The 12,465-nt window shown below is 37.2% G+C and overlaps 1 protein-coding gene across 1 annotated transcript in view; it reads left to right on the top strand.

The window, feature by feature from the left end:
* The window catches only part of WWOX (WW domain containing oxidoreductase), a 511,261-nt gene that overhangs the window by 15,367 nt on the left and 483,429 nt on the right, over window positions 1-12,465 (top strand). Inside the window, exon 5 of the mRNA XM_084270013.1 lies at window positions 11,315-11,421. Within this exon, the coding sequence (XP_084126139.1) occupies window positions 11,315-11,421 (107 nt within the window). The remainder of the gene's footprint in view (window positions 1-11,314; window positions 11,422-12,465) is intronic.

The raw sequence follows: 12,465 nt of genomic DNA, 5'->3' as shown, positions 1-12,465 counted from the left end.
ATTGTATAGAACATGCAGGTGTAACTGGTCATTTGCTTCGGAAGGTTGTTGTCATTGAGTTGTTGGGTGCATTGTTGGTGTTCCAGGTCTTAGAAGGTAGATCTTAAATGCCATCTAACCAAATACAGATTAGTTCTGGTATGATTAGATGCCTGATACGTTTTCAAGCCCTTCTTGAAAGTGCAGCAAGAGGTCTTTGCTTTGCCCATGGCCTTACATTATGATTTAATGACTTCTAATTCTTGCTTGTTTTCCGTTCTCCTTGCTTTTGTGTACAGACACTTTTTGTTAATACTCTTCTTATTCTTCATCTTTTGTTTCAGAACTCCATCTCCTGCCTTACTTTGTATGTCGGAACCACATGATGGATCATTTGAGTTACATAACAGCTTCCCATCTCCCTCTTTCCTTCGTAGTTTAAAGCACGCCCTAAAGGTTGGCCAGTTTTGAACCTTGGGAGGTTGGTACCCATCCCGAACACCATCTAATCCAGAAAAACTAGAATTTAAGGAGGTAACTCAGGACTGTATACGTTCCCGAACCTCTGTGCTTTGTTATCTTGCCCTTTACTAGCTCTCTTATCTGCTGTTTGTATTTGCTTGCACTAGAAACAACAGAGAACTGCATCTTCCCCACATTCAGTTCTTCTCACAGGACCTTGAAATGACTCTGTATTGAAAATCTTCCTCTGCTGCTTAACTAAACAAATTGTCTTATCTCATGTTGCCCAAAGACAGAGGTGGGTAGTGACTGCCAGAAATCTAGTAGTGTTGTTTTAATTTTCAGTCTGCCCATCTATTCTTTTCCCCCATGATACAGTCTGTGAGCTCCTTAGAACAGGAGGTAGCTGTGTATGATTCTCTAAGACATCTTTTTTGTAACCTAAATTATGAGCTGTTTAGGACAGAACTGTGTTTTACTATTTATTTGTAAAATTTCTAGTATCCATTTAAAATCTTTGACTGTTTGTATAACTGATGCAAATAAAATCAAGTTTGTTTTAAGAAAACTTGGTCCAATTTATGTTGTAGTACTTTTTCCGTGTCTTTATGTAACACAGTATTTCTCATGAAATAACTTACATATTAAAGCTTGGAGGATCTAGCACTTTAGCTGACAGCACAGTATGTCTTTAATTATTCTGCCTTGGATGAAGTACTCCTCTTTATTAAATTTACTTCTTTTATTAACATTGCACTGTTGTACTTGCCAAAAGGAGATTCAAAACATGCAACTAATTTTTTTGTTATGTTTAATTAGGGCTCAGCTCAGCATTATAGGAACCTATGATTCTGTTGGCTTGCAGAAGAACAGAAGTATACTTGAAAAGAAACTAGACAACTTCTGGGGTTTTTTTTTTCTTTCTCCATTTTTGCTTTGGTGAGAGAAGTTGTTGTGTTGCCTAAAGCTACTGCTGATGAAAAAGCTACAGCTTTAGAGGAGAGTTTGCTAACCCCATTTCTCTGAACTTGAAATTATTTTATATTTTTTTAAATATCTGATTAAAAAAAAAAAAAGTAGCCCTAGAGAGACAGTCAAAGATAAATTTTAAATTCTCCGGGCATTTTCTGCTCACTTGAGTAAGCTTGTCTAAAAAGGTGTGTATAAAATAGCAACAATAAGTGAGGGGAGGGAAAGCTCTAAAAGTTTGGTTATGTCCTTAATGAATTTATTGTGTGTGCCTCTTATGAGTCTTGTTACCAACACTTCTCTTTAGCTTGCCTCAGCTTTGCTATAAAATAGTGATGGAGCTACAGTAGTATGCATGAAAATGTTACTTATTTCCTTAAAAATATATTCAAGTAATGGTACATATAAATAGACTGACTTTATTTAAACAAAAAACAAAAAAAACCCTGATCACTTACAGGGACTAAACACTCAGGACAGATTACTTACTGGGAAATAGCATGCCATAAATGGCATGTCAAATTTGACTACTCAGATCTGATCTAGATTTCATAATGATGCTGCTTTGATGTGGCCATACACTGTGGGCAGATTTATCGCTTTCTGCTACTTTACACTTCAGTTAAAGGTTTAGTTTGGAAGCATTTATTTTGCAATAAAAATAAAAATAGTATAGTAATATAACTGTAGTCTAACAAAATATATTTTTCTCCTTTATGAATATAAAGTTATGTAATTCTGAATAGAGTAATTCAGATTATTTTTTAACTAAAAGTAGGAATACGAGTTACTAAAATGAGTTCTGGGCTGGCAAATGTCTCAAAATGAGCAGGTTCCTATTTAAATGGGAAGTTGTGTGCTGAGTTGTAGCCACACTCATTTTTAAAGACAATGAAGAGAAAACATGGATTTATTTTCTGCATGAAGGAGCACAGAATAAAAGTTTACAACAGAAATCTTCAGTTGCAGATGTGATGCTAAAATATGATTAGTTGGGTTAATTTCTGTGAATGATTTAAGTATTGGTAAAATGCCACTCTAATGTCCATTGGGCTGATACAACACTTCAATATTCAGGAAAAATATTGTTTGGGTTTTGGCAAGGGTGTGATCCTATCACTTAATAGATGAAGAAAGGCAAAAGGAAACACAAAGCCTGAGACTTTCCTCCTCCCCCCCCCCCCCCCCCCCCCCCCTTTAAATAAATATGTATTATTCAAACAGGTCTTTGGGATTAGCTGAAATGCAAAATGAATGTTGTAAACCTTTTTGCCTGATTTTTACTTGGGTTTTTTTTGATTGCTGCTGTACATGGAATGTGAGGAGCTGATGTGAAAGATCAAACTGCAGTTTCACTGAAAAGTCAGTTCCCATCTCTGACAACCCCTCTCTTCCCTTCTGTAATCCCTGGCCTCTGTTCATCTCTTCAAGCACCTAACAGGACCCATTTGTGTTTACATGACGTAGCAACTTAAAAATAAAACCCCAAACCAACCCAAAACCAACCCAAAAAAGCAAAAGTCAGAACAATACCCACTTTTGTTGGGAAGATCTGTGCATTTTAGTGTTAAATTTCAAGTTTGCTTCTGTCTTAACCTATATTTTAATTAAGTTATATATTCTTAAAGAGGCTTATTTCAAAACCATGTTTTTTCAGGGTTGTCATCCCCATGTATTTTAGGGGTAGACATTTACTGGTTGGTGAGAATTGCTTTTAAACAAGGTCTTCACCATGGGACAAGTTAAGTAGCTTGGCTGTGCATTTGATATGCTGCATCTTGCAACAGGGTTCTTTCCCAACTGGAGCCCTTGGGTTTTATTCCAGTGTTTGTATTGGATAGCAGCACATCTACACTGTGAAGGATAGGGCCTTTGGATAGCTGAGACAATTACCAGTGTTAGGGTTTAATAGAGCTGAAAGGACTGAAGCCCAAGCTTTTTGTGTAATTGTATTTTAAAGTGAATTGGTGGGGGTGTCTGGACAGTGCAACTGGAGTAGATGCCACATCTGGCTGTAACTTTGTGGCTCTTAGTCACAGCATATTTGTAATGTATGTGCCTGAAGTTGTCACTCTTTCATGGCTTTGTTTGCAGCGCCTTCAGTTAGGAATTTAGCTTTCTCTGCCTCAAATGATGCATTTTAAACTTTTTTACAGAAACAATGAGTCACAGCTCTCTATAATCCCATCAAGTTAAGGATGTGTTTTCCTTTGAGTAGTGATGTGCTCCCTTCAGATGTAATAAATTATTTTGTCAGTGACAATGGCAGTGCACTTATTGTTACATCTTAGTTTGCTTTGCCCAGAACAGTGTATTCCACTCCTCTGCAATGTGTAATGAGTGCATATTTTTAAATTGCCTAGATGGAAAACAGAACCGATGCATTAGTCAGCCTGTTTTGTTTTGGCTGGCTTTTTCTGTGGTTCATGACTCCAAGAAAAACACATTTGTCCAACTTATCCACAAAGGGAGAGGTAGGATGTATCTTTCATATAACCTCAAACTTTTCGGTGAAAAATACCAGTATGTCATTACCAAATGCCTGCAAACACACAGAAACAAAGGCAGCATTAGTATTGCAGGCAGATTGTATTTTACAAATATCTTGGTGCTTTGTTTGTTTGAAAACTTGCATTTGGAGCAACTCTATTAATGTCTTTCTGAGATTTTATCCTAAATGTCTATGTTGAAGCTGAGCGATTGTGGCCAAGCAATCCTGATATAGAATTTGCAGTGCTTTTTGGGCTCTGAAAAGTATGAATTTGTCAATGATACGCTGTTTTGTGTGGGACTCCCATGCCTCCATGTAAAAGATCTCTTGGATGTTGTTTGCTTAGACCAACAGCACAGGCAGTGACAGTCTTAGTTGTAGAAGAGATTCTTCCCGAAGTCACACATCATTGTTGTAGTATTTCAACCTGAAAAAGAGAAATCTGAATTCTTCATCACTTCAGCACAGCAAATCTTCTTTACTCCTTTTCTGAGTAAGTGTTGAGTAAGATCTGATTCACTGGTATTTAGGTGCTCCAAGTTGAAATAAACAGCAATGCCTAAGACACAAGTCTCTCTTCCATCTAGATGGGTCCCAAAAATCAAAAACCATCTAGTTTGTTTGCTGAGATGCAGCGTTTGGGATGAGAGTATTTTGGATTATAAAGATGATTTGTTGCAAGTTCTTGAGTTTTTAACCTCTTCACAGCTCTCTTCTGTAGTAACACTGGATTTAAATTGCATTTCATGTAGACTGTGTTGCATTTAAAAAAAAAATAAAGGTATTAGTGTTGCATATTATGTTGAGGTTCTGCTCTTAATGTTTTCATTTCTTTTTCTCTAAAATGTAAGTTTATTCTTGATCCAGGAAAAATGCAGTTTTGTTTTTACAGCAAAGGGAGTGTGAAGGGAGTAATATCTTCTACCTAGAAATATTTTTTTCTGATACTTTTTATTATTTCTGCATTAAAAATAAAAGAAAATCAAGTATGACTTGGATCATGATCACATGTTGCAGATGAACTTTGAGACGGTTGGGTAAAATTTATTGTGCCTTACCAGAATGTTAAGGGTTTGAAAGGAATGTACATACTCTGTTTGATGGCTTGAAACTGCCAAGGCTCTGCTAGCCCTGTGTAAGGAGTGGGTTTTCTGGGGAAGGTGTTGGATGTGTATTGTAGAAACTCACTGATCAAAGAATGAGAATACTTTATCTCAAAGATATTGAAATAAAATTGAAGTGCTGCATGGCTTGTGCTTAGTTCAAGAGGAAGTGTCTGAGAAGTTGTGCTTGGGGATTTTTGGTTTGTTGTTTTTTTTTCTGGAAAGAACTTTGAGCAAGAAGACAAAAAAAACACCCCAGGAAAATCGCATCCTCCTTCTATCATTCCCCTTTGTATCACTTCTGTCTGAAGGAAGGGGTTAGTGCTCTTAACTTGTATATTTTGTACACTATCAGAGTTGAAATACAAACCCCTGAACTAGTGGCTGTATTGCCCTTGAGTGAAAGAGGCCGGAAAGTATTTTTTCATTTACGTTTAGTGCCAAGAATCTTTTAGTGCCAAGAATCTTTTAATTAAGGTTTCATATTTTCTGGATTGCAGAATTAATTTAAGAAGCCGTTGCTTTTACTTTATGAAGGTTATATAAAAATTATTGATCCTTCCCAAGAAGAACCAAATTGTACAAATAAAAAACTTCCTATTCATTGGAAGTTGGTTTTTTACTTGCAATATCATAATACCATAAATGGAAAAGAAATTCCTCTTCCAACTGCTGGTTTATCAAGGAATGTTTTTGTACAAGCCTCTTACCCATTTTATATTAAAAGAAAATAGACATATTTAAAAAAAGCTGAACAGATAACATTTTGAAAATTAACTTGCTTTACTCTACAAATGGGGCATCTGTTTATGAGAACTCAATAGATGTTTGCTGCAATTCAGAAAGCAGCATGAGAGTTTGAGAACAATGTGGTGGAGGAAAAAAGAGAAGCCTGACCACAGCTGTGCAAGTAATGCATATGCTTTTAGTGATATAATACGTTTGTGCTTACAAAATCTGAGTTGGTTTCTACTGTACTCTAGTCTGTAAGTAAACTATCAGTGCATGAAAGGCCAGAAATATGTAACACAAGAGACTAATGCTTTTCATTTCCAATTCATGGAAACACTTTTGTTCTCTTACTTGATATTTCAGTGTTTACTGTAGTGGAGGAGAGAAAGGTTTTCTATTGGACTCCCTTTTAGTTTACATTCCAACTGACTGTAACACAGGGCTCAAGGATGGCTGGACTCACAGTTTTGAATTGTTACTCAAGCACATGTGAAGATATCTTAGAATCTCAGAGCCTCCAGAGCTCTTCTGTCACTGGGGAGATAGGAAGAATGATTTTGCAGAAACCAAATACAAACCAACCCTGTATGCTGTTGAAAGAAATAGTATCACTGCTTTAGAAATGTCTTGTAAATGACAGAACCAAAGTCTCCTGGAGTGCTTAGGAATAGGTAGAGAAGCTGGAGAAAACCTGAGTTTGTCCGAAATGTTTTTGAATTTCTTCTTGTGTATTCAAGCTTTCTTCTCTGTGAAATAAAGGAATGTTTCAAAACATGTGAATGCCTGATGAAATTCTTTATCCCCCAGTGATAAGTGGACTGTATGCAGTTGTCTTTATTTAAACAAGAAATCTCTGAACTACTTTCCTAGTCAGTGAATCCCTTTGTTTTATAGAGGAGGTTGCAGGGTTTGACAGAGCCACATACTCACATACTGGTGTATGTTGACACAATGTGGTTGGCATTAATTGAGCGATGCTAACTGCTTGTTAATTGAGACTGTTAGCTGAGAATCTGTCCCAAAATTCACTGATAGCAGTTGACTGCAGCTAGACAAGAATTTGCAAGTATCGAATTGAACAATCATGACAAGATGAAGCAGTCAGAGTTTGTATGAAAGCCATACTGGGAAGTGGAGGGCTGGAGGGTTTTAAATGTCTGTAGTAAATGCACTTGTAGTTATTGTTAATTCTGTCACCAGTCCTTTAGGTGAGCAGCTGATGTAGAGAGCTGTGCCATAATGTTTACCCTCATTATGTCTTACACTTAAACGGGATTGTCACTTTTGAATGTCACGTTAGAGCTCATTGAGCTAGAGCTACAGCAGCAAGAGTAGTTGGTCTTAGGACAGCCTTGTCTCTTGAGGTTTCCAGGACAAATCACATGAAATTTATCTCAGTTTTATAGAACACTTGCTTGATGTTGTATTATACAGACTATTTAAATATACTGTGATTGCCTTTCCAGAGTGTATATTTACTTAAGCATCTTGTACTTCTATCACATTTGGGGGAAGTATCCAACTCTTTGGAATTGGTCGTCTCTGATGCTGAAACACATCATCCTTTTCAGATGTGATTGTCTCTAAAAAAACCCCAACAACAAAAATTATGTAATGTATGATTTTTCTATAATGTAGTATTAAAGTTTTGCAGCTTTTTTTGGGCTGCTACTTAGAAATCTGAACTCTGAAGTACGGAATAATACTACACTGGGGGGTGGGCAGTTTCCTTCACTAGCCATTGCAGCCAGGCAGAACATCAATGGCAATAGTGCATCTTGGCAGCAGGCTGTGCTCATCTGTTTACCTGGGTTACATAGCTCTACAGGACCCCAGCACTATGGTACGGGGCAGATTCACCATTGGAGGGTATGATTTTGTTTCCTGGAAAGATCCTGGTGTCATTGCTGTTAGTGCTCCTGCACTGTGAAAGGGCTGGTCTGCTGGAAGGGAGTGCGTTGGTGGTTTAAGATTAAGTGAAGTTTTAAAGCTGTGGTTGAAGTCCATGCACTAACTTTTGTGGGTAGAATTCAGGTTGTTCTGGTTCCTTAATTATGCACATCTTTAACATAGTTATTTAGAGTTCTCTCACCATTTAACCCCTACTGTGTCTTTCGTGATGTTTGTGTATTTATGGTAACTTTGGCTTAACTTTGTATGAAACCACATTCAATGTGTATTTTGATTCAATGTAGCTTTTATAGATAGGCAAGGCTTTTTACATAGTTTAAACAGTTTTGTAGTTTAAATATTCACCGTGTTAGGCTGAGGATTTAAAATTCACTTTATATTGAAAACAGTGCTGTATTTTTCTGAAAGACAAACGTTGGCAAACTTAGATTTTACACAATGAATCTGTTGAAAGAATTAAGTTTTCCACTATGCTAGAAACTTTCCCACACCTCTTTAAGCTATGTGACACTGGGGGAGGAAGGAAGCCTTAATTTTTGCAGGAGAAACAAAGTATTTAAGCAATAAAAGGCCTAGAATATGGAGGTGCTTCCAAACTCCATGTGTTTCAGTTAGAAATTGCTTTCTAAGCTCCTGCATAGTTGTTTCTTAAAGTGTAAAGGTACTTAATTGTTCTGCTCAATGAGGATTTTCAGGCCTATGAAGATTTATTTTAAGGATGTATCTAAAAATGCTGCAGTCTCAAGAGTGAGCAATTTGATAGGTAGATCATACTTAAACCCCAGTGAACCCTATCACTGTGTTACCTCTTCTTGATGTATTTTATTTGTAGATGGTCTGAAAAAATGCCTCATGAATTATGCTCTGTGCAGAGTGACAGAAGGACTAAGTAGCCAGTAATTCAGCAGTTGAATTGGAACCTTTATGTGGTTTGGGGTATCTGAATTTCATTTTCTCCTTTTGCATAAATCTAGCTGTCCTAAATACAATGCTAGAGTGTTCATGAACGAAATACTAGTTTAAAATATGTATGATGGGGAGAGATACCAGCACTTGACCTGTGGCAGCATTTTGAATAGAAGGATGGACTGCTGCTTGAAAATCCTTTGAGAAGAGGTTTTTTTTAAGCAGGCAATTTCCTAGAAAGATTCAGAACATGTCTATTTAAGGGTGAAGAATTGTCCTTTGGTAGCCCAAAAGAGACTATGCCCTAAAGAGGGGTGTTTAACACTCATCTCCAAGATTGCAGGGAAAAAACAAGCTGATGTTTAACTGATTGTGCAGCATGTAGTTTGGTTAAGTTTTAATTTTTCTTAGTTAAGTTTATAATGACAATCAAGTTAATAACTGTGACAGAGAATGACAGGGAATTTATTATTTTGTTGTGTGACATGGGTTAGAGTTAACCAAACATCATCATACTTAGCTAATTAAACTGGCTGTCAACTCTACATCTTCTAACAGAATAATACCAGTATTCCCAGGCATTTCAACTGGTTTTTAACAATATGGTAAGGTGGTCAAAGCAAGTGTATTTTTTGTTGAAAACAGGAAGCATCCAGCTAGCTAATTGTACTGTGGTACAACATGTCTTACACTTAGTTAGGTGAAAAATTCTAGTTAAATACGCTTAAAGTGGAATTGGGAACAGGGGAAATCTTTGCATATGCTGTAGCTGAATTCATGGGCATGCAATGAATTACCCAGGTAATTAAAGCTGCTTGGTACAATGAATGGCTTTAAAAGAGATACAAGAAAATTGCTTGGACTTAAATACCATAAGTATGTAATTGCAGAAAATGGTATAAATTTGTCTTGGTGTCTGTTGTTTCTATAATGTAAGTTATGTCTTGTGCTGTAACTGAATTTTGTTGCTTCAGGGTGTTTTGGATTGAGACGGCCCATCTTAATAGGTTTTTTGGTAAACAATTTTTAAAAGGAAAACATGAACATGCTTTGAATGTTACAAAGCTAAAACATATACCTCTCCTCTCTGACTTCTTCACATCCTCAAATTGCTGGGCATTTCAGCTTGATTATTCATTTTCTAGTTTAAACTGGTCTAGTTGCAACTCATAAAGCTATGTTACGCCTCTTTCAGCTAGATGGGAATTTCTGTCATTGTTTCAGTTCTCCATGGAGATGGGCACCTAGTGATACTAGTGAATACATCTCAAATATGTAGAAAGCTCAATCCTGATAGAAACCCCATTTCTGGCTCAGTTCTCTGCAATTTATGGGCATTCTGCCCTCCCAGGAACTCATCATCCCCTGGTGTAAATTCTCACAGATTTTTTCCAATTAAATGAAGTTTACCTTGGACCAGCTTCTATGCAGCTTTTTGTTAATGAATAGAACAGTGAAACAGAGTGCGCTTCCAAAGCTTGCAGATGATGTCAATGTGGAAAGAGTTGCAGTTCTTGGTTTCATAATTTGAACAGATCTCATTAAATTGCAGTACTGTCACAAATTAAAAATCAGAAGTTAATCTGAAATCTGAAGCCTCCATTGACAAAGGAGAAATGAAGTATCCAAATTCAGAACAAGGAAGAAATTACTAGCAGTTTTGCAAAAGAAGCTTGTGTACAGTCATTTAGAAAGTCACTGTGGAACTTTGTTTTATGGATGAAAAAAAACCCCAAACTGGGGATCTAGATTCCTGCTGCATTTTACTTGCAGCAAGGTGTGAACTTTCTGTCCACTTTTTTCAGATTTAGAAAGAACGTGCTTGCAGATCAAGTCATGTCAGTGCTTTATGCAAAAGAGGGAGTTTTTCATGGCTCATTTTTTTTCTCTGTATAATCTGTTACACCTGGTGCCTCAGCTCCAGCTTCAGTATATTGGTTATAGGATTTGATTGATTATTCATAATGAAAGGGATCATGAACAAATATTCTCCATCTATCAGTTGATGATGGGACAAAAAACCAAGTTGATTTTACATAGATTACTTAAGGAAAGCTTGAGCAAAAATTTTAAAGTGCCTGGATAACAAACCACATGTGTGGATTGCAGATCTTAGGTAGAATCTTGTTTTCTAAGAATGAGCTTGACTACCCTGTCCTGGGAATGGTTTAAGGCTTGGGTAGCTCTCTGGTCCCTGATTTGGTGCAGCAGTATTCTACAGGTGGTGTTCATTTCTCCATGTGATTTTGATTCTTAATCGCTCCCACACCCCATTGGATGATCCCTCTGACAAAGGTGGTCTTCAGATTGATGAATGTGGAGTTTAACTGTTAATCTAAGGAGCACAGAGCTCAGTTCCAAAATACACTATCATTTCAGTGTGATGTTGACAGGCATAATGGGTCTGCATTCTTGCCTTATGGCTCATTCTTCAGTTAAGTGAGGAGTAAGTTTAATGCTGCTCTTCTACCAGCTGAAAACATGGAGGCAGAGAAGTTGAGTCTGCTTTTTGAAGATCCCAAGCCTGTTCTGCACAAAATATATACACTTGCTGTCCCAAAGACCTGCTCAAATTGAGGTGTTTACGTTTTTTTTTCTTGTATATGCTCTTGAAAGCTGGGTTCAGGTGACCATCAAATCAGGTGGTGGGACTGCAGGTAGTGTTTGTGTACTTAATGTGTGACTCTCCTTTTCAGGTAATTTCATAGCTCTGTTTTTGTTACTGAAACCTGTTTCTGACGAGGAAAATGTTTTGTCATAGGTTTTGAAACTGCAAAGTCTCTTGCACTGCATGGGGCATACGTGATCCTGGCCTGCAGAAATCTGTCACGAGGCAATGAGGCTGTACAACGCATTCTTGCAGAATGGGTAAGTGAATGTCTATAGTCTCCAGCACAAAGCTGTATGTGAACTCCTTTTGTGCAGTACAAGTGGTTTAATGGCTATTACATTGTCATGCAAGAATCTTTAGGAAGATTGCATTTGTCTTTTTTTTTTGTGATACCCTGTTGAGTCGCTGGCATATCAGTGGTGGAGATTTCCTGTTCTGTATGAGCATCCTGGGCTGCAGGGCGTGACGTGCTGTTATCTGTGGTGCATACAGGTGCTTTGTAAGAGCATTCTGTACTTCATAGGACATCTTCAAACCTCAGTCTGTAACTAAGTGAAGGAGAAGTTTACACACTTGGGTACTTGAGACAGCCACTATGTTGCCCATACTTTTTATACCATTTCAGGGCGTCATTCTTACACTTTTCAAATCCAAGAATGTTTCTCTCTTTTTCTTGCCTAGTCCATCAGGCCCAACAGCACTGCTGCCAGGCAGTCTCAATGTTTTATTTCCTTCCTGTTTCTTCCTCCTTTCTTTCATTTTTCTTCCAGTTTGTCATGCAAATAGCAGCTCTTTGATACAGTCTATGTGACTCCTAAATTCCCCCCTCCTCTTTTTTTTTTTTTTCATTTACTAAGACCCTATTTAAAATTTATTCAGCGCTCTTAATTTATTCCTCCCACAATCATTTACTTGCTAGTAAGGATTGCAGGCTAGTTTTGTCTGAGCTTGCTATGACTGCTGCCTTCCAGGGGATAATCTGTTGACACAATCCTATACACTTTACTTGAATAATAAACCGCAGGGTTAGATTCTGGGAATTTTATTTCTTTCCTGCTAAAATTAGTGATGAGTGTTTTAGCTTTATTTCCCAAGCTCTGAAAATATTTCAACTGCTCCCAGATGATATGGGAGAGCACTCAGTAGTATTAATATTTACACATAAGTAGTCTACAGAGAATTATAATATTTATTAGTGCAAAACAAACAGTGCTTATTTACAAGTATTTCCAAATAAGTGATGCTTGTAATAATGCTAATTTTTGTAACCACAAATTTCTTTGTGAAACGGTCTTTGGAAT

Source organism: Gallinula chloropus, assembly GCF_964237585.1.
Source record: "Gallinula chloropus genome assembly, chromosome: 13".
NCBI lineage: Eukaryota > Metazoa > Chordata > Aves > Gruiformes > Rallidae > Gallinula > Gallinula chloropus.
Note: the sequence above shows the minus strand (reverse complement) of the source record. Positions and strands in the feature narration are given on the sequence as shown.